The 23,695-nt window shown below is 38.7% G+C and overlaps 1 protein-coding gene across 2 annotated transcripts in view; it reads right to left on the minus strand.

Annotated features, from left to right (window-relative positions):
- itpr2 (inositol 1,4,5-trisphosphate receptor, type 2) overlaps positions 1–20,723 on the minus strand; it is a 147,754-nt gene extending 127,031 nt beyond the window's left edge. For both annotated transcript variants that reach the window (XM_057835807.1, XM_057835806.1), the window contains exons 1-4: positions 20,360–20,723; positions 2,843–2,913; positions 2,528–2,646; positions 2,341–2,427 (exon numbers count right to left, since the gene is read on the minus strand). In XM_057835807.1, the coding sequence (XP_057691790.1) occupies positions 2,341–2,427; positions 2,528–2,646; positions 2,843–2,913; positions 20,360–20,451 (369 nt within the window). In that variant the 5' untranslated portion in view covers positions 20,452–20,723. The remainder of the gene's footprint in view (positions 1–2,340; positions 2,428–2,527; positions 2,647–2,842; positions 2,914–20,359) is intronic.
- Between the last annotated feature and the right edge of the window lie 2,972 nt (positions 20,724–23,695).

The following is a 23,695-nucleotide window of genomic DNA, read 5'->3' on the forward strand; positions in this document are numbered from 1 at the left end:
GGTGTCAAAAGAATTTTTTTGATGTTTAATTTTCAACAATAGACAGTTTACACACATGATACATAATCACTGAATGAGAGTGCCTCGGTGCCTTTACTATAATGTGTTTACCATCAAGGCTTCCAACACAGTTTGGGAAGTTCCATAGCCACCAGAAATCTGCTACGGCTTCCCAATGGCTGGTTGTAGGACACTGCAAAAAAATCGGGCTGTAGGGCTGTCCACAATGCAAACCTGAGACAAAACACTGGACACATTGCTCGATGCCAATTTGAAGCTAACCGCCACAGCTTGCTGGCTTCCACCTGAAGCTAGAGTTAGTAATGTGACTGCCAGTCTGTGCGGCATCAACTGTCGAACAGACCACTTCCGCAAGTCTTCTGCATCGCCTGCTCCTCAACATTTGTATGATCAACATTTGTTGTTCAATGTTGAAGAGCTGAAGATCCACATTCAAGCATTCCATCTTCGTTGCTATTGTTGTCAAACCGGAAGACAACTCAAGGAATTCGACAAGAGTCCCCCAAAACCGCACAAGCACAACGCAACACCCATCTAGTGGCCTTCCCTTGACGCAGAACTTCAAATCCTCATTGACGACGTAGGGCCTACGCCGTCGCTACTTCGTCACCGCAACGCAGAAGCATAAATCAGGCTTTACTGTGTTTCCCTTGGCAACCCATCATATCTTTAGCAATTTAAGTTAACATTAGACAGTTTCTTTCTGGACCAATCACTTAAACAAAATCCAAGGTCACTTCTGTAAATGGGGACCGGTTGGTTCCCCTGGTGATGGCTATGCCTGGTGGTGGAAACAATGATTTACATCACGTGATATACATTTTAATTTTGAGACCAACCACTTAAAAACATATAAATTTGTTCTTCCTCTGCCAAGATTCCTCCCACCAAGTCTTACGACTGTATGATTCATAGTCTCTATTCGGAGAAACTTGGTTCAATCCCAGGAATTACACAACGCCCAATTCCAATGAAAATGGGATGTTGGATTAAATATAAATAAAAACAATAGAATGATTCCAAATTCATGTTCAACCTATATTTAAGTGAATACACTAAAGATTTTTTTTAAATGTTCAGTATGATAAACTTTAGTGGTTTTAGCAAGTAATTAAAGATGTCCGATCACGTCATTTTCAAAGTATTGGAATCGGCAAAAAAATATCGGACATGCCTTTTTTTTTTTTTTTTAATATAAATTGTCTTCTAATTGTATATAACGTTACAGACAAAATGTCTTACACTCATCGTTTTGGCTTACAGTAGGGCTATCGAATTTATTGCGTTAATGGCGGTAATTATGTTTTCTTAATTAATCACGTGAAATAATTAACGCATGCGCTGCACGACCCACTCACACATTGTCGCGTTCAATCTATAAAGGCGATGCTTTACCAATATATAGAGCTAAACACAGTGTATGAGGAGTAGAGAGAATTTTGACAGCCTTCGGAGCCTTTTATTATTTGGCTAAAGCCTTACATTCCTTCTCTCAGCAATTAAAATTAACGTGGGAGGCAATGTAAGGAAGAAAGGTGGTAGTTGATCATTTTCTTAACACCATAAGTTCTTTCCCAACACAGAGAAGATATATCAATTGGTGACCCTATGCACAGTCATGGTTGCACTTCCCATCATGCATTTGGGTTGAATGGCTGCAGTATCATTTACTGAAAGCTCAACAAATACACTAGATGGCAATCTTTAGTCACAATATACAAAGTCATATTTATCCTTTAAGAATTACAAGTCTTTCTATCTGTGGATCCCTCTCACAGAAAGAATGTTAATAATGTAAATGCCATCTTGAGGATTTATTGTCATAATAAACAAATACAGTAGTTATGTACTGTATGTTGAATGTATATATTCGTCCGAGTTTTATTCATTTTTTTCTTAATGCATTGCCAAAATGTATATGATCGGGAAAAATTATCGGGAATGATTGGAATTGAATCAGGAGCAAAAAAAAGTAATCGGATCGGGAAATATCGGGATCAGCAGATACTCAAACTAAAACAATCGGGATCGGATCGGGAGCAAAAAAACACAATCGGAACAACCCTACTAGTAATCATTAACTTAGAGTACTATTACTTGAATATGTTCACAAAAAACTGGGACAATGTCACGTTTACCACCGTGTTACATCACAGTTTCTTCATTCTACATTCAATAAACATTTGGGAACTGAGAACACTAACTGTTGAAGCTCTGTAGGTGGCATTAAATGACCAATAAAGCTCAGATAGCGCAAACACACCCAGAATATGGAGTGAGTACAATCTGACACCTCGAGCGTTCGCAGGTGGCCCCTACCTGGACAACATTACTGTATTTAACAACTTCTCCAAGTAGCTTCTTATTTTCAGTCTCATTCTGCTTCTGCTCAAGCTCCGCTGCATGCTGGGTAGCAAAAAAAAAAAAAAAAACACAGTAAATGTTTTAACACAATCACTTAAGATATTCAGACACAATTAATTATGTGTACTGAGTGAAGTTTAACCTGCAATTTCTTGAATAAGTCGGCTTGCGTGTTGTTATTTCCTTGTTTGCCCTGTTTTGCCTTCCAGAATTGCTTCTGGGCGGAGTACCTGTTCATGGGACAAACCTTGAAGAGGCAATCTGCAGAGCAAATGAGCAAAGCAGTCAGGCACGCAGGCATGAATCAGCTGGAGGTCATGTTTATTTACCAAGCAGAGGCCATTGGAATCAGTGAAATAAAACGATACATTATTGGAGTCACACTGGACAAAAACACTGACTGGACAACCCAGTTACCATTAAATGTGCGTGTGCATGTGGGACTAATTCCAAATACCTCTGAACTTTTTGGGGGGGTTTGCCAAGTCTCCTGCATCAGGCTGGACTACACATCTGTCATCGACAAGACTGCAGAAAAGAGCAACACAAGTGCAATCAGCATACTGTATTGATGTTATTGGTGTCCTTGTGGTGCAGCTGATAACGTACTGTACAATAGCCATGATAGTGTATGTCTGTTGTCGACATTTTGTCCCGTTATCAAGTGTGTGCATAGTTTCTGACTTAGTGAAGATGAACCCATTGATGGCTACTAAAATGGGCATCCGTGGGATGTTGTCACAAGAGGAAACTGTGCAGTCCTGATTAGAGGTTGTTTTATTTATTTATTTTTTTTAAATAAGAATTTCTTGTTCCACATTACTAATATACACTCACTGGTCTAGAATATCAGTTACTAGTGCATATATGAGAGTGTTTTTGTTTCAGAATTTTCTCCAGTATAAAGACGAAGACACTTTTATAGAAAATTTAAAATACCGCTCTGATAGTCAATAATAACAGCTTCAGATGACGCAGCTCTACTTAATGGGTGATGAGCGTTTGACCATATTTCTCTGAACATTTTAACCTTTTTCTTAACCAAGTAAACCTTTATTGAGCTATTGAAATTTATTTTGCGTGATATGGCCATGAAACATCACACATGTTAAGAGTATCTCACACAAGTGCTGTACTGTTCACACACACACACACACATACAATATATATTATATATGGCGGAAAACAAAGACTAGAAAAGCAGTTTCTGCTCTTGCACTCCTCTTTAAAAGAAATTGCTGTATTTTAAGCCAAAACAACTGTTGTGTTTGATAGAACAATATGTCTATATGCTGCCATAGCAGATTCATGGCGCATTAAGCCCCCGAACTATTTTCAATTTGTCCGTTTTACCCTGAAAACCCCCATTTGCAGACGTCGCGCAACCGCTTTTGTTTCAACCCAGCCATAAAACGAAGGTAATTAGTTATATTTATTATTCAAAATGTCGTTTTTAGCTTTGAATCATTAATTGATGATCTTTTTTTTTTTTTTAAACGACTTTAAAAGATTATTCACTCACATATTTTAAACTTTTAAATAAATCATGTCACAATGAAAAAAATGGTGTCTGTAAAAAAGTCGCGGATATCTACCTCATAACTATCGCTGAATTGTATTTTTTTGTTACTGTCGCATTTTCTACAATATGTTACATGATGAATAATCGATCCAAACAAAAAAGGGTAAATAAATGAAAAAGAAAATCTCGACCACTCCTTGATGTCTTCGATTTCTGCATCGTGACCCATGTTTCACCCATAAAATCCCCCAAAAATCCAGCTGTGGCCATTCATAGCTGTGTCTTGATACTGATGGAGGGTTTGGATCGAAACAAAGTAAGTCCGCGATAATATCTCGTTAAAGTCACGGCGTCTGTATTCTGCTCTCGCGTGCTCTTACCTCCAGATAGGGTTTTGCTATTTAAAAAGATTTATTTTTTTTTCAAAAATGCCCTCCTGTTCAAAATTTTTCTTCCCCCAGAAAATTGAGATTTTACGATTTCCTATGATATATCTCACATGCATACCGGACAATTTTGAAATTTCGCCAAATTGGGGGTCTCAGAGCGGAATTTCAAGTCACCTGAGTGTTTTCTGCCATATATTATATATACATTTGGGAAGAAAAAAAAAAAAAGATTTAAAAACAGTGACAATACCCAACCGATTCAACTCATTCAATACCAAATACGTATAAACAATATTTTTTATAATAACATAACTAAAGAATGAAAAAGAGTAGAATCAAACTTATATGATGAAAGACAGTAATCTTTCTTTTTGTAAATTCTGTGTTCATGTAGCCATAGATCACAATATTCTGTGGCGCTTGAAAGAAGGGGATGCGTTGTGACAAGATGTTTGGTAGAGATTGAGTTAACAAGTTCTGTTATAAGAAGTTTCCTAAAACTGCCAAGAGGGATTAAGGATGACAATATTAATTCCATTTACAGAAGGTCCTATGCAGAGGAAAGGGCATAAGGTTAAGCTTTTTTCCCCTAACATAAGGCAAGGACACGAGGGGACTGGTACCTACAGAATATTTTTCACAAAGGTGGCCAAATGAGAAAGAACCTAGTTGACATTTATAAATAAAAGTCAACCTATGAGATGAATCTTCCAAAAACAGGGTGACCAAATGGCTTTTCTTTATATATTGTATATACAGTACAATAATGAGTCTGATGTTTGCACACGGAGACAAACCTCAAAGAACAATGACATACAGTATCCAGCAAACATTAACATGTGACTGGTGCATGTATCACCATAATCAGGCAATGAAAGAAATGTTGCTGACACAAGACATTTCCTGGCTCCATGAAAGACGCATTTGGACAAGTTTTGCAATTGCCTAGGTCTGCTTAGATGTAAGACAAGTTGAGACTGAACTAATGGCATCTCTTCTGGTTGTGGTTGGTTAGTCAACTATTATTAAACTATTAAACAACTAACAAATTTCCTAACAACCATTTTGCCAATTAATGAATATGCCCTTCCTGATTTGGAATAGAAGTCAAAGCATTGTGAAGTTGTGGTCAGGGGATGTTGACAGCTTTATTGCCACATTACTCCATTGCTACTGGCTGTATTACTAGGCAAAAAGCATGTAATTCAATATCAACAGACACAGGCTAAAATGCACAACCAACCCATTCATCCTGCTGTAATGCAATGCACAATTCACCCAATTCATGACAAGCCTGTAACTGCTTAAATAAGCCAAGGCATAATTCATTCCACTCCCAATCCTCAGACAGATTTCTATTTTCAAAAAAAGCCTCTTAGATAGATAGAAAACAATCAAAGCCAACAGGTGGCACCATCAAGTGAAAAACAGCAAAACAGGAAAGTGCCAAAAGCTCACAAATAAGTAACTAAAATACACAGACAAGAGCTTCAGTACAAAGGAGCCGCGTTGACGATCACACAGTGTGTCTGGTTTGCTCTGTAACTGGGTTAACCATGAACCAACGATAAAGCAACCAAGCTGGACACACAGGATCTAAATATAGCTCCAGAGTCAGCATCAAACACACTGAAACAACAAGATATACTGTCAAAGGGACAACCGAATAACATTCAGAGTCAGCAAAAGGAAGGTGGGAGAGAACAAATGATACATGGAGATTTTATATCATATGACAAATGCTTGTAACTTGCTACATGTTTTAACCTGTTGATTAGACAGTAGTATTGACATACACATTCAAAGATAAATGTTGTAAATGTTCACAAAAGAGCAAAAAAGTGTAACCCAAAAACATAACAGCAGATCAGGTAGAATTCGGACCAGACCATTTACAAAGTACCCATGCGAAGAAGCACAAACTTTCAGTAGGCTACTCAACTCGGGGTCAATCATGACGTTAAGCTAAGGTGCACCTAATAAAGGAACCTCAAAGGATTATCTCTGAACATACTGGACTGTCTCAGAAAATTAGAATACACAATATTCTAATTTTCTGAGACAGTCCTGTACATTAATCCACCATTTAAAGCAGGGGTGTCCAAACTTTTTGCAAAGGGGACCAGATTTGGCGTGGTAAAAATGTGGGGGGCCGACCTTGGCTGACGTCCTTTACATAGAACAATATACAGGACTGTCTCAGAAAATTAGAATATTGTGTATTCTAATTTTCTGAGACAGTCCAGTACATATCTGATTACAAAAAGAAACAAACCACAAAAATGTTTATGTTTTTGTTGTTGTTTTTTTTTAAACCCTCGTTGCTGTTCTGAATCGCAACGTACATCAAGCTAAATGCACTGGTTCCAGTACAGTGGTGTTACCTGGATGCAAGGTGTGGGTGGGAATTAGTCTTACCTGGGGGGAGGGCAAAAAAAAAAAAAAAGCTACAATGCTCAAGTAGGTCGAAATCCAGCCTAGGGCTACTGCACCTTAAAATTTGTATGTAGCGCCCCCTAGCAGTCATTCTTTGTCCCGCCGACGCTTTGAGCCCTACTTTGACCCCCTCAGAATGCTTCAAAACTCACCAAACTCAACAGCCAGGTGAACACTGGTGAAAACTTTGCTAAAATGTAAAAAAAAATCAAAATATGCATAAATGTGTGTAGCGCCCCCTAGGAACAAAATCAACGTTTCTTTCTTTTTTTTTTCTTCTTTTTTTTTTTTAAGGTGAAAAAAGAGGTAATAACGCAAAGGTTAAAACTTAGAACACATCAGTACTATTCAGTACTATATGATTGGGATACCATACGCGGTGCCCTGACTGCCGTTAGTACTACATCGTTTTCTTTGGGTGGGCAGTGCCCACCCCTGCCCCCCCCGGTAACGCCCCTGTTCCAGTATATCACAAAGGAAGAAATAAATAGCATTCGCGAATAAAATAGGGCTTCGTGGAAACATTGCGAGTCTGACGTCACTTGAAGTGAACAGTTGAGCCGGTGACTGCAACACAATGGCAGACTCCAATGCGATATTACAATTCGATCTTGAATCAGAGAATATTTCCTGCAATACATCGGACTTTTTAGAAGAAATTTGTCTGAGTGACGATGAGAGAGATGTTGTGGTGGAGGGTGTTGTGCACAGAGTTGAGTTTGGCCCTGATCTGCTGCTCGCCCACCACCTACACTGCTGGCCAAAATTATTGGCACCCCTGCAATTCTGTCAGATAATGCTCAATTTCTCCCAGAAAATGATTGCAATTACAAATGCTTTGGAAGTAATATCTTCATTTATTTTGCTTGCCATGAAAAAACACAAAAGAGAATGGAGAAAAAAAATCATTAGGATTTTACACAGAACTCGGACAAAAGTATTGCCACCCTTTAAAAAATCATGTGATGTTTCTCTCTTTTGTGTAATTGACAGCATATGTTACTTACCTGTGGCTCACAACAAGTGGTAGCAATCACACTTGCAGCCAGTTAAAATTGATTAAAGTTGACTCAACCTCTGTCCTGTGTCCTTGTGTGTACCACATTGAGCATGGAGAAAAGAAACAAGACAAAAAACAGTCCGAGGACTTGAGAGGAAGCATGGGCAATCTCAAGGCTACAAGTCCATCTCCAAAGACCTGAATGCTCCTGTGTCTACCGTGCGCAGTGTCATCAGTAAGTGTAAAGCCCATGGCACTGTGGCTAACCTCCCTAGATGTGGACGGAAAAGAAAAACTGACGAGAGATTTCAACGAAAGATTGTGCGGATGGTGGATAAAGAACCTCGACTAACATCCAAACAAGCTGTCCTGCAGTCCGAGGGTGCAACAGTGTCAACCCGTACTATCCATCGGCGTCTGAATGAAAAGGAACTCTATGCTCGGATAGTGGATACCCAGGAAGACCCCACTTTTGACCCAGAGACATAAAAAAGCTAGGCTGGAGTTTGCCAAAACTTACCTGAGAAAGGCAAAAACTTTTTGGAAGAATGTTCTCTGGTCAGATGAGACAAAAGTAGAGCTTTTTGGGAAAATGCATCAACATAGAGTTTACAGGGAAAAAAACGAGTCCTTCAAAGAAAAGAACACGGTCCCCACAGTCAAACATGGCGGAGGTTCCCTGATGTTTTGGGGTTGCTTTGCCGCCTCTTGCACTGGACTGCTTGACCGTGTGCATGGCATTATGAAGTCTTAAGACTACCAACAAATTTTGCAGCATAATGTAGGGTCCAGTGTGAGAAAGCTGGGTCTCCCTCGGAGCTCATGGGTCTTCCAGCAGGACAATGACCCAAAACACACTTCAAAAAGCACTAGAAAATCGTTTGAGAGAAAGCACTGGAGACTTCTAAAGTGGCCAGCAATGAGTCCAGACCTAAATCCCATAGAACACCTGTGGAGAAATCTGAAAATGGCAGTTTGGAGAAGAATCAATCAAGCAAATATTTAATCAATCAACCCTCGATAATTACCTCAACAGCACCTTTCAAATCTCAGAGACCTGGAGCCAAAGAAGAACGGTCTAAAATTGCAGCAGAGCATTGTAAGAAACTCATTCATGGATACCAGAAGCGGTTGTTCGCAACTATTTCGTCTAAAGGTTGTACTACCAAGTATTAGGCTGTTATTGCCAATACTTTTGTCCGGCCCGTTTTTGGAGTTTTGTGTAAAATGATCATGATTTAATTTTTTTTTTATTCTCTTTTGTGTTTTTTCATTGGAAGCAAAATAAATGAATATACTACTACTAAACCGTTTGTAATTGCAATCATTTTCTGGGAGAAATTGAGTATTATCCGACAGAATTGCAGGCGTGCCAATACTTTTGGCCAGCAGTGTACAAGATTTGACTTATTGGTAGGTGGAGAGATATTGCATGTAGATTCATTTATTCATCTTCCAAGCCACTAATCTTCAAGAAGTCGCAGGGGTGCTGCAGCCTGTCTCGGTTAATTATGGACAGAAGGTATAGCGTTAATTGGTTGCCAGCCATTTGTAGGGCACATCCAATTTAAATATTCAATATTAAATTTCAACGTTCGCCGATTTTCTGTCAGTGCAGTTGGTGTGTCGCTGCAAGCCTTGGGCATTGGCTATGCGCGGAGTGACTTTGACACACTGTGGAGATGCAGCTGGTATCAAAATCCCAAAAGTTCCAAGTTGACCAAGGTGGTGGAAATGTGGTCAACTGTAAGTATCCTACCGTACAGATTTTTTATTTTATAAGTCATCACAGCTAACCTGGCAAACCAGATTAATTGTGCCATATATATGCTACGTATATAGTACACATTTCAATCAGGGAAAGATCCAATCGAGACTTGTTTCATGGGAGAAACCTTCAAAAAAAAATAAAATAAAATAAAAATACAGCTGCTGAATGGACAAAGGCTTTTATCGTTGGCTGCTGATTGGACGACTCACGAAAACGTAATTTCCAGACAAAAAGCTTTTAGTGATGTTTTGTACTCCTCTTCTAATGAGGAAATTAAGTGTAACTCAGAAAACTTCAGAAAACTCTACAAAAACCACATTGCATTCTGCCATAGTATTCATGCAAATAGTTGCTTCTGAAGCTCCCGCCTGTTTCCCCTGATTGGCCCACCACTTTAAGCCACAGGATGATGATGTATTGGTTCGTGAAAGGGAAAAAAATCATCGTTTCCCGTCAGAAACAAAGCTTTGTCATGTTCTTTGTTCTTTTTTTTAATGAGGAAATTTTGTGCATTTCCGACCAAACTTCAGAAATGGACCAATCTGAAAGAACTGCTTTGCAATTCAACATTGTATTCAAACAGATAGTTGGTTCCATGTCACGTCTGCAGCTCCCACCTCTTTCTCCAAACTGGCTCAAACATCAGATGACCAGGGAAGTGGTTGGATAGTTGAGGTTGGCAAGACTGTACTGTATGATGAATTAATAAATCAGGACATACCGTCTTGTTTGCAAGGTTATTTCAGAGGAGTACTCTATTCCAAATACAATATACGGTACTTAAAGCATGAAATCCAAGACGAAAAGGGCTGGAATGAATCGGGATGGTTCAGGTGAACTTAAACTGACCTTAGCTTCTGATTGTTGGGTATATAAAGGTGTGCAATAGATGAAGAGATTTTATGTTAACCTAAGCAAACAAAGACACTCCGCCCAGCTCAAGCAAAAGTGTGCTTATACGGGTTGGACTCTTTGCCTCACAAAGCTCTGACACGGTGCTAAGAGGTCTTGTTGACAATCCAATACAGCAGTTTGTTTTACTGCTTGGCTTCACAATCACACCAAGGACACCTTTATGTTTGCTGTTCCTGTTTGCTACTTTTTGCATTGGCAGCAACACAAGTCTTGTTCAATGTCTGGAGCTTTCCTGCGCAGATGCAAAATCAAGACTAATGATTTAGAGCAGAATTTCCCCTAAATTTTCAGCCCCAAATTAGAAACATGGTTTCTCTACAGGATTCAAAGGATAAATAACAGACCAGAAGCCAATGTATTACAAATAAACTAGGAATTCAAAGTTGAAAACCGTTTTATACCCCCGCTCCCCCTCAAAACAGGAGCATGAGGCAGGTGGGTGGGGCAGTGTCATTCCTCACCAAGTTGTTCAAGTTTGTTTTGCAGGCTTTAGGTCCCATATGGAACCCTGAAACCCTTTTAGTTCATTATTTATTTAAAAAATGTTATTTGCAGCTTATGCAGACATTTTTCTCAGATAATCATACATTAATCATAATAGAGGTTAAAAAGTTTTAATTTTTGGAGTTTGGCTGTGCTTGTGAACAAAAGCATTAGTGTTTTACCTGAACGAAGACTCCATTTTTATTTATTTTTGTTATACTCTTACTAAGAAGTGTTTTCTAACTACCGTATATTTAACTTACTTATTTAGACAGACAATGTTGAGTGGTCTTAAGACAAATGTTTATTTTTAGCATTCCTGGAAAGTTAAGAGATTATCAACAAGTTTGTATTCAATGTGTGTTAATATAATTTATGTTCAAATATTGCAATTTAAATTTGGTAATAAAACCCAGACATTTATTTGGGAAATTTCTTAAATGTATCTTTAGTAGTTTTTGAAAAGAAAGGTTTGTTCCACCTGAACTAATACACAGGAAAGTTAGTATAAGTCAATACAGATTTTTTTGCATTGATCATTTAGCCTATCAATTAATTTGGTTTACATTTGTGAGAAATGTAGCCATAAACCAAGTTCACCCAATCTGTTTGGTCTCATTAATGTCCCATTCCCAGCAAAAAGTGTACATTCAGGTTATGTGGTTATACTGTCCTTACCAATGTTAAGACCAAACCTATGCCCTTGCTCATTGCCTACCATTGAGAACGATATACAGTGGGGCAAATAAGTATTTAGTCAACCACAAATTTTGCAAGTTCTCCTACTTGAAAAGATTAGAGAGGCCTGTAATTTTTTTTTTTTTTAAACCTGTCCTGTTCAGCTGTTTGACACAGAGAATGGAAGTCTAACTGCCCGGATTCTGAACAGTTTTAATGTTTCACATTGAGAGTCTGACATACTCCCATTGTGATCATTCAAAATACCTTTTTATTATGACAAAGCAGCGAACAGGAAGGGATTATGGGGGGACAGAAGAAAAGAAATACAAGAGAAGAAGGAAAAGAAACACATACACAAACAACAACTAGAAATACATTGAACATCTAAACTAGTTACTAATATGCTGGTGCTATCGTCAGCGAGATGTATTTCCGGTTTACACCATGTGGGGGCCTATTGGCCAGTGAAAGAGGAGAATGGGGGTGGGGGTGTCTATAAGATAAGTGATTGAAAGGGGTAGAGTGTACACAAATCAGTTCTGTGATCTAGAACCCAGTAATCGTGTGAATCTCTTATGAGTGTAAGCCCGTTGGCGACCAACCCTACGCCGCCGCATCGCCAATCCCGGCACCGGGACCCCCAACCAGAGCATGCCCTACCACATCCAGCAGCACGCAGGCCCCACCGGGCGCGCGACAGCCACGCAGACGGGCGGAGAAGCCGCGCGGGCGCCAACCCAGGGCCACGGCCCCCACCCAGCCAGCCCGGGGAGGGAGGGCGGGCGGCGGGGCGGGGGGCCATGCGCAGCCCATCCCTCCTCCCGCAGCCCAGCAAAGGAGCCATCGTCCCCCCCCCCGGGACCCAGGGAGGTCCCCCGGGCCACCCGGCACCCATTTAAAAAAAAAAAAAAAAAAGAGAGGCCTATAATTGTCAACATGGGTAAACCTCAACCATCAGAGACAGAATGTGTGTGTGTGGGGGGGGGGGGGACGAAAATCACATTGTTTGATTTTTAAAGAATTTATTTCCAAATTAGAGTGGAAAATAAGTATTTGGTAACCTACAAACAAGTAAGATTTCTGGCTGTCAAAGAGGTCTAACTTCTTCTAACGAGGTCTAACGAGGCTCCACTCGTTACCTGTATTAATGGCCCCTGTTTTAACTCATTATTGGTATAAAAGACACCTGTCCACAACCACAGTCAGCCACACTCCAAACTCCACTATGGCCAAGACCAAAGAGCTGTCGAAGGACACCAGAGACAAAATTGTAGACCTGCACCAGGCTGGGAAGACTGAATCTGCAATAGGTAAAACGCTTGGTGTAAAGAAATCAACTGTGGGAGCAATTATTAGAAAATGGAAGACATACAAGACCACTGATAATCTCCCTCGATCTGGGGCTCCATGCAAAATCTTACCCCGTGGTGTCAAAATGATAACAAGAACGGTGAGCAAAAATCCCAGAACCACACGAGGGGACCTAGTGAATGACCTACAGAGAACTGGGACCACTGTAACAAAGGCTACTATCAGTAACACAATGCGCCGCCAGGGACTCAAATCCTGCACTGCCAGACGTGTCCCCCTGCTGAAGAAAGTACACATCCAGGCCCGTCTGCAGCTCGTTAGAGAACATTTGAATGATCCAGAAGAGGACTCAGGGAATGTGTTATGGTCAGATGAAACAAAAATAGAACTTTTGGGTAAAAACACAGGTTCTCGTGTTTGGAGGAGAAAGAATACTGAATTGTATCTGAAGAACACCATACCCACTGTGAAGCATGGGGGTGTAAACATCATGCTTTGGAGCTGTTTTTCTGCAAAGGGACCAGGACCACTGATCTGTGTAAAGGAAAGAATGAATGGGGCCATGTATCGAGAGATTTTGAGTGAAAATGTCCTTCCATCAGCAAGGGCATTGAAGATGAAACGTGGCTGGGTCTTTCAGCATGACAATGATCCCAAACACACAGCCAGGGCAACAAAGGAGTGGCTTCGTAGGAAGCATTTCAAGGTCCTGGAGTGGTCTAGCCAGTCTCCAGATCTCAACAACATAGAAAATCTGTGGAGGGAGTTGAAAGTCCGTGTTGCCCAATGACAGCCCCAAAACATCACTGCTGTAGAGGAGACCTGCATGGAGGAATGGGCCAAAATACCAGCAACAGTGTGTGAAAAGCTTGAGAAGAGTTACAGAAAATGTTTGGCCTCCGTTATTGCCAACAAAGGGTACATAACAAAGTATTGAGATGAACTTTAGGTATTGACCAACTACTTGTTTTCCACCATAATTTGCAAATAAATTCTTTAAAAATCAAACAATGTGATTTTCTGGAGTTTTTTTTTCCACATTCTGTCTCTCATGGTTGAGGTTTACCCATGTTGACAAATACAGGCCTGTCTAATCTTTTCAAGTGGGAGAACTTGCACATTTAGTGGTTGACTAAATACTTATTTGCCCCACTGTACGTCCAATTCATGAAAACTTGGAATGCTGTCAGGGATCAAACCCTGCCAGCCCCACCCAGTCAAAAGGATTGGGCGTCTAGCACCGTCAATGGCACCCAAGAGTTAAATGAGTGCCCTAAATTGGGTTCAACCAAAACAGGAGCATGAGGCAGGTGGGTGGGGCAGTGTCATTCCTCACCAAGATGTTTTGAAGGCTTTAGGTCCTACATGGAACCCTGACACTCTTTTAGTTTAGGATCAGTGAAGATGCAGCCAAACAAAGTAATGTGGCTATATACAGTAGGTATTGACTGAACAAAAACATTACTGAGATAAAACAAAACCAGAGCTGCCTCTTTTACTTCCTCTGCAAATGAGGTAAATTTGCATACTTAAACTCCCATAAAACCCTAATCAATTCCATTTTTCTGTAAATCTTAACTAGTATGTTTAGTAAAGTTGCATTTTTTTTCATGAGTGGGCCTCTTCAGAAAGTGAAATCTAAATTCCCTTAACATTTAGTGGAGATCATCAATAATGGATCAAAGTATGCTTGGTTTGGGAAAAGAGCAACGCACAGAACTCTTTCAATTGAACTCAATGAACACAATTCTAAGTTTCATGGTTTTTCTCGTGTGAGGAGTGGCATGTCGGATAGGCTACAGTAAAAAAGAAAGAAATGGAACGGCTCTTTTAGTCGTCATTTCTAAATGTTGGCATTATTTCATTGAAAACATCTTACATGAAAATTCCAAATAAGATGTACAATACCGTTCCAGTTTGGGGTCGACCCCAAACTCTGGCAACTCGAAGGGGGAGGGCATTTTGTGCTAGTTTTTAAAATTGATCAAAACGTAAAACAATGATTATCATCGTCATCTTTTATATATGTTGTTTATTTTAAAAACAATGGTTTTAGTTTACATTTATGAAAAGTTTTACCAACAAAATTGTCAAAAACGTGAAAATTTCTTCTTGCTCTATTTTTGATTGCTTTAGGTGACATGTAATTAATTGATTGTGTTATCATAAATGTGTACATATTATTTTAAATAAATCAAAAGCCTTTGAATCTAATCGAAATCGATCAAAACACAAAACACTGATTAATGCCGCCATGTTTTAGATAAGACATGTATTTAATAAAGAATGGCTCTCAAAATGTCTCAAATGTTTCAACAACAAAATTGTCAAAAACAGTTACTTTGTACCTGTTTCTGGTAAAGTGGAACTGATTTTGTTAAATGTGTACACAATACAATATTAAATAGATTGAAAGCCCTTGAAAGTAATCAAATTGCGGTATACTAAGTAATCCAGAATTGCTAAATACCGTATCGTTGTATAAAGATATAATAATGTATGACGACAGACAGGACACTCCTTTAAATATTCAGTTCTTTATAAAGAAATGTTCACATATCAATCTCTGATCTTGTTTTTCTTTATCTCTGGAAAAGAAAGTGATTTAATAGCAGGTAAACAATATAAATTAACATTATTTTACTCATTAAACCAAATTTATCAACAAAAATGCATATTAAAACTGAGGAAAAAGTTAGGACACCGTACCACCTAATAGCTAGTGTTTCCGCCTTTGGCTGAAATGATTTCAGTGAGACGCTTTTTGTAGCCATCTACCAGTCTTTGACATCAGTTTTAAGAAAGTTGGCCCCACTCCTCAACGCAGAATACTTTCAACAGTGACCGACTGTTGAAGTGAGTGAAAACACCATGGTGAAATCAAAGGAGCTGTCTGAGGCATTCAGAAAGAAGATTGTAGACGCTTATGAGTCAGGTAAGGGATTTCCAAAGATCTCAAGAGAATTTAAAATCAGCCATTCCACTGTCCAGAAAATAGTCTACAAGTGGAGGACATTCAAAACAACTGCCAACATGCCCAGGTCTGGCCGTCCAAGCAAGTTCACCCCGAGAGCAGACCGCAAGATGCTAAAAGAAGTATCCAAAAATGTCATCACGGGACCTACAGCAGGCTCTTGCTACTGTTGATGTGAAAGTGCATGCCTCTACAATCAGAAAGAGACATGTTTAACCTTCATGGAAGGTGTGCAAGGAGGAAACCTTTGCTCTCCAAGAAGAACATGAAGGCCAGACTGAAGCTTGCCAGAGGGAATGTAGACAAAGACCATGACTTCTGGAATAATGTTTTTTTGGAAAGATGAATCTAAAATTGAAGTATCTGGACACCAGAACAGAGGACACGTTTGGCGTAAACCCAATACAGCAGTCCAGGAAAAGAACCTCATACCAACTGTGGAGCATAGAAATTGAAGTGTCATGGTTTAGGGATGCTTCGCTACAGTAGGACTGGGGCCAGCTCACCATCATAGAATCCACCATAAATTCTAACGTGTATTAGAGGGTGCTTGAGGAACATGTAAGATTATCTGTGAAAAAATTAAAGTTGAAGTAAAACTCGACCCTCCAACATGACAATGACCCAAAACATACCAGTAAATCCACCAAAGACAGGCTGAAAAGGAAGAAATGCGTCCTGGAATGGCCGAGTCAAAGCCCAGATCTTAATCCCATTGAGATGCTGTGGGGTGGCATGAAACTGGTTGTACAACCCCTTTCAAACATCTCACAGCTGAAAGTATTCTGCATTGAGGAGTGGGGCAAACTTTCTTCAGACCAATGTCAAAGACTGGTAGATGGCTACAAAAAGTGTCTCACTTAAGTTATTTCAGCCAAAGGGGGTAACGCTAGGGTGACCAAACGTCCTCTTTTGCCCGGACAAGTCCTACTTTCACGTAGTATCCTCGTTGTCCGGGCGGGTTTTATAAATTCATAAAAATGTCCGGTTTTTATGATTTTTCACAGGACCAATTTTAAGAGAATCCCTCCGGCCGCTGGGTGGCACCAGTTGACATGGCTCCTACGAGAAGGGAGGGACGGAGTAGTTATTCTTATTTTTGTTGGCAGTTTACCCCTATCATGAGGCATTACCGCCATCTACTGGGTTGACGATTTGGCCACAACGCCTGCCCAGTTGTTAAGTTTTTTACGATAAATACGTATATAATGGCAACTGTTGACTTCTGTCGGAGCTTTGACTGTAATAAACTTTTGTAGCAAAGTTTGATTTTTGCCTCAGCTAACTATCAGTAAGCTAAACCACGCTAGGCATTATGGAAAACGTAAATTTGAACTGCTACGTTTGGAAACATACTAGTTGAGTAGTTTTTCAGGTTTTTTTTCGGTTATTGTTTGTGTGCAATCTAGAACATTTAATGAGAATATGAATTGAATGGGAATAACAATTTGTCAAGGACAATTGTCGCTATAGTAATTTATAAAAATGTTAAGTTGGCACATAGCCTACTGTGTGTATGTGTATTGACTGGACTACATTTCCATGGGTCTGCATTATATACTGTATATATAAGTCATTATTTATTGTTATTTTTTTCAAAATGCATTTTTCCATCCAGAGTGAGGGGGCACACTTTAAATATATTAAAGTGATATAGGCATCTTTGAGTGAACTTCGAGTAAAATTCAAGTATCTTGAGGCCGGGCTGAGTGTCCTCTTTTTTGGAAATCAAAATATGGTCACCCTAGGTGACACTAGCTATTAGGTGGTAGGGTGTCCTCACTTTTTCCTCAGTGAGAATATGCATTTTTATATGATAAACTTGGTTTAATGAGTAAAACAATATTCATTTTGTTGTTTACCTGGTATTCAATCACTTTCTTCAGAGATGAAGAAAAAACAAGATCAGACATTGCAATTTGAACATTTCTTAATAAAGAACTGCATATTTAACGGGGTGTCCTAATTTTTTCCCATGACTGTAGATCCATACACACATACAGTTCATACACACAAACTGATCATGCTAATGATTTTGCTTATTAGTCAACTACGACTTAAAATGGGAAACATTGATATGCAACCATTTCTTTTGAAATGTCAGAACTTAACTACAGTAGTCCACAAGTAAAATGAATTCATACGGTCACTGTTGTGTTCAACTAAACAGGCCCAGATTCTACACGCAACCAGTAAATGTGGATGTATAAAGAAAAAAGGTTGTCACCATTTTTGTGTACGATCTTCCTTCATGGTATTTTGTTCGATTGTATGTTGGTTTCCTTATTCAATGCCAACCCTACCAATCAAACTAGATTGGACGTCTGGTGGCGTCAATGGCACTGAAACATGAGCCTTCACGTCATCCACGGGACGATATAACAGCATAACCTGCATGTACACTTTTTATTGGGGATGGGACATTAATAAGACCAAACATATTTGGTGAATGGGGGTCAGGGCTCCATTTCTCACCAATATGAAGGCTAAATGACTAATGCAAAATAAATCTATATTGGCCTATACCAACTTTCACACTGCAAATTTATAACGTCTTAATCTGATCATTGTTGTTAAATATAGTCAAATAATTTTCTCCATCTTGTTTTGAGTGTTAAATGCTAGTTAACAGATTAATGTGTCAGATTCTTCCACTTACTTTAAGTAAATATTACTATTTGTTCGTATTGAGCCCGTACATCTAAAAGTTGGTCATTTTTCCACCTAAATCAAGAAAAAAATTCTTTCAAATAATGTTTTGAACAAGATTCTTGAATTAAGAACATTTCTGACAAACAAGTTTTTCTCTTAAGATTAAATATTAGGGCTGTCAAAATTATCGCGTTAACGGGCGGTAATTAATTTTTTTGATAAATCACGTTAAAATATTTGACGCAATTAACGCACATGCCCCGCTCAAACAGATTAAAATGACAGCACAGTGTCATGTCCACTTGTTACTTGTGTTTTTTGGTGTTTTGTCGCCCTCTGCTGGCGCCTGGGTGCGACTGATTTTATGGGTTTCAGCACCTGAGCATTGTGTAATTATTGACATCAACAATGGCGAGCAATTTTACAAATTTTATCAAAATGAAAACATTAAGAGGGGTTTTAATATAAAATTTCTATAACTTGTACTAACATTTATCTTTTAAGAACTACAAGTCTTTCTATCCAGGGATCGCTTTAACAGAATGTTAATGCCATCTTGTTGATTTATTGTTTTAATAAACAAATACAGTACTTATGTACAGTATGTTGAATGTATATATCTGTCTTGTGTCTCATCTTTCCATTCCAACAATAATTTAGAGGAAAAATATGGCATATTTTATAGTTTGAATTGCAATTAAGATTAATTAATTTTTAAGCTGTGATTAACTCGATTAAAAATTTTAATCGTTTGACAGCCCTATTAAATATACAAACTTTTTGCTTAAAACAAGTCTGTTAAGCTTATTTTCAGCCAGCTGTTTTTCTTATTTCAAGAAATCTCAGTGAGTAAACTCGACTCGAAGCACTGTAGCAGTAGCAAAATTCGTGGCGTGTTCCCCACCTCCACAACATTGACGTCTTTTTACATTACTTACAGCAGATGCTGCTGGCGGGAAAAAAACTTCTAATATCCCTCGTCTTTGAAGGGGACGGGGGAAGCGGCACGTTGTATTTCTGTCGGGCTGTGAATGGGTGTGGGGGGCGGGGGGGTTCAACTCATCGGCCAATCAAACATGCTTTGAGGGGAAAACATGGACTGGCACATTCAGTGCGTGAAAAGGGGTCAGTGTAAGTCTGAAGATAATGAAAGTACTGTAATTCACTTAATAATGGTAGGATCAATTTTATCCTTACAACATATAGGAAGACAATCTAAAGGACCTATATAACTGAAGTCATTATATAATGCAAATAAGGTTGCTTAAAAGTTGGTGGGGATAATTTGAGCATCCTGAAAAGTTGGTAGTGTTATGTCCCTACAGTCCCTATGCAAATCTACGCCCTTGTATTCTAGATACATAATCATTATGCTTCGAAATTGTGGTTCTGGTATTATTTAACCATTTCTTATGTATTGTATTTCGTGGTTTTGTGTAGTTTTCCTGGTAAGTGACTGTTGGTCCATTCTTAGTTCATATTAATGAAAATAAAGTCTCTACCCTGTAAGGTTGAGTTCACGGTTGATAATCGTGGCGTCACTGTTGTAGGGGAATTCTGTAGCCCACAAGCAGCACGTCAATGACAAGAAAGCACCACTTCCTCCTCGGTGGGGTTCAGCCAAAAGGGAAAAGAAAGTTGATCTTTATCGTTTGCACTTGCCTTCCTGCTTTGAATACCTGTTACAGTCGCGACACGCATTAGACGAGAAGCGGCTGTGGTGTGACATTTACATGTTTGTGTGATTTTAGCAGCTAGAAAGAAAGACACGTGAAGAACGAACTACAGCAGTCGAGATTGATGAGTTCGAAAAAGAAGTGAAAGAGTGAACGCGACGTACCCCAAAGTGCTGATGAAACCCTTCACTGAGCCTTCGGCGTAGAGAGACACAATGTCTCCAATGTGAAGGAAACTGGATCGGTGCTCTGACATTTTTGAGACGTGATGATCTGCTTCAGACTTGTCCAGCTTCCCCCATTGCGCCCACGTCTTCGCTTGAAGTAATCCACGCGTTTCAGGAGATCATCAACTTTCCGTCTTCATGTTCTGCTTAATCAGCGGACCCAATCAAGTAGAGCCAAGGACGTGTAAATGAACTTTCAACGAACTTCTTGGAAAAAGTGGCGTCTTCTGACAGGCGTATTTAACTTCTTCCTGTATGTCAGGGGCAGATTTTCACATCCACCTCAAGGGGGCGGAGACTGCTGCTGTCAGGCCTTTGAGCAAATTCCGCTCAGTCCTCCCTCACAACAGGTCCTTGAACATTACAACACGAGTTGTTCCTCTTCATGACAGACACTAACAATAATGGATCACCTGTACGATGAAAAAGCTGAGCTGCTAAAAATAGCCAATCATAAAAAGACTGGTTAGTGGAATAGATAGATTTAAATCGAATCAAAAAATCCATGTAAGTGTGAGTTTTGTAGTTTCAAATCAGCAGATCCAGCAAATGATCCATAAATTTATTTGGTACATAGGCGGTACATTTGACTTTTGAGGCAGGGGGGGCACAACATGTTGATGACCTCGAAACGCAGTGTCAGCAATAAAATTGACTTACAAGAATATTTATAATAATAAATTGACAATGACCATTTTTTGTTCCCCATCATTCTTAAGGGGAATTCTAAATCAGGCTGCTTAGGCAATACCTTTCGCCAAGATCCTCATCCATTGAATATGGTACGCCCGCCGGTGTCGTGCCAATGTAGTTACCCCAGTCAAAAATTGTATGCCCTGGGCGGAGCCATGTGGAGGTAGATTTGTGTCTTTATTATTCAATCAAAAAAAAGTTGCTTCAATCAAAATATATATTTTCAACCAAAAAACGCCGCTTCAATAAAAAAAATGTGTTTAAATGCAAAAATAAATTTGAAACTCAAAAAACTAAAAAAAAAAAAAAAAAAAAAAAAAAAAAAAAAAAAGCAAAAGTTTTTCTTTGGTTGATTTTTTTTCCCTTTTTTTCCTTTTTTTGAAGTCTTTTTTTTGTTGTTGTTTTTTGTTTTTTTTTAATTGAAGTAATGTTGATTTGTGTTAAGGCCACATTTTGGCTAGGGCATTTTTGTCTTTATTATTCAATCAAAAAAAAAAAGTTGCTTCAAAAAATATATATATATTTTTAAAAAGAAAAATCACTTCAATCAAAAAAAAGAAAAATTTCAATCATAGAAAAAGTTTTTGAATGCGAAAAAATATTTGAGATTGAAAAATTTGCAATCGAACACTTCATTTTTCATTGAAAAAGTTTTCTTTAATTGAAGCAATCCTTTTTGTGTTTGGGCCATATTTAGGGTAGGACATTTGTGTCGCAATCATTCAATCCCTCAAAAAGTTGCTTCAATAAAAAAAAAAAAAAAAATCATTTGAAAAAATAAAATTGCCTTCCCCTAATTTTTTTTAAAATCAAAATTATATGTAAAGAAAATGACTGTCTAAGGTGCTAGTCACATGATCTGTTCAAAAAATAATTTTGACCCAATATAAATTTTTTTTTTTTGTTCATTTCATTCATTTTTGTGGCAGTTTTATTGCTTTACAACTTATATGCGTATAGGATAGTCAATTACATGCAATGACACTTTTTGGCCATCGGGAAGGGGGCCTGGCCCCCCTGGGCTCCCCCTTAAAATCTGCTTATGAATTGGTATGACTTAGGGAAGTCATGATGGCGCTTGATGTAAAGTTGATTTGTAGCAGATTAGACAGAGCCGCAAGAGGTTGTTACGTGGCCTGTGGGTCAAATTGCTCTGATAGTTATTAACGAGTTCCGACAAAACTCGAATTGACCGGCTGATCTTTCTTTGACGGTGATGTTTTGACGAGCATAACCATACATAACAATTAAATGCTCTTCCACCAGATGGCGGAAGGTAAAATTTTCATGCATGTGTCCTCTCTATTGTCCGTCACACAAAAATGATCTTTTTTTTCCTTCAAGAGCAAGAGCGTAGGTTTGGTCTTAATATTGGTAGGGACGATACAACAGCATAACCTGCATGTACACTTTTTGCTGGGGATGGGACATTATAAGACCAAACATATTTGATGAATGGGGTTCAGGGCTAAAATTTTCACCAATATGAACCTAATTCATTGATAGGCTAAATGATTAATGCAAAATAAATCTTTATTGGCCTATACTACCTTTCACACTGCAAATTTATAACGTTTTAATGTGATATTTTTTGTTAAATCTAGTCAAATTATTTTCTCCATCTTTTCTTGAGTGTTAAAGGTTAGTTAACAGATTAATGCGTCAGATTCTTCCACTTAATTTAAGTAAATATTACTATTTGGTCGTATTGAGCCCATACATCTAAAAGTTGGTCGTATTTCACCTAAAACAAGAGGGAAAAAAATCAAATAATGTTTTGAACAATATTCTTGAATTAAGAACATTTCTGATAAACTTTTTCTTTTGAGATTAGATTAACTAGAAGTTTTGCTTAAAATAAGTCTGTTAAGCTTATTTTCAGCTAGCTGTTTTTCTTATTTCAAGAAATCTCAGTGAGTAAAATCGACTTGAAGCACTGTAGCAGTAGCAAAATTAGTGGAGTGTTCCCCACCGCCACAAGATTGACGTCTTTTTACATTACTTACAGTGGCTGTTGCTGGCGGAAAACAACTTCTAATATCCCTCGTCTTTGAAGGTGGTGGAGGAGGCGGCATGTTGTATTTCTGTCGGGCTGTGAATGGGTGAGTGGGTGTGGGGTGGGTTCAAGTCATCAGCCAATCAAAAGTGGGTTTGAGGGGGGAAAATGGACTGGCACATTCAGCGAGTGAAAAGGGGTCAGTGTAAGTCTGAACATAATGAAAGTACTGTAATTCACTTAATAATGGCAGGATCAATTCTATCCTTACAACATATAGGAAGAAGATTTAAATGACCTATATAAATGAAGTCATTATATAATGCAAATATGCTTGCTTAACAGTTTGTGGGGATCATTTGAGCATCCTGAAAATTTGGTTGTGTTATGTCCCTACAGTCCCTATGTAAACCTATGCCCTTTTTCAAGAGTATCAGATTTGTGTGTTTATTGGGCAAGTGACTATTTTTGTATGCACAATATGTGGACATCATTGTGGCCTACATGACCCAAAATGTGCTGTCCACATGTGTGAAAGGTTTCTGTAAATTGTATGTATCATTATTTTTTTTCATGATGTGTTT

This window comes from Corythoichthys intestinalis, chromosome 5 (genome assembly GCF_030265065.1).
Source record: "Corythoichthys intestinalis isolate RoL2023-P3 chromosome 5, ASM3026506v1, whole genome shotgun sequence".
In the NCBI taxonomy this organism is placed as follows: Eukaryota; Metazoa; Chordata; class Actinopteri; order Syngnathiformes; family Syngnathidae; genus Corythoichthys; species Corythoichthys intestinalis.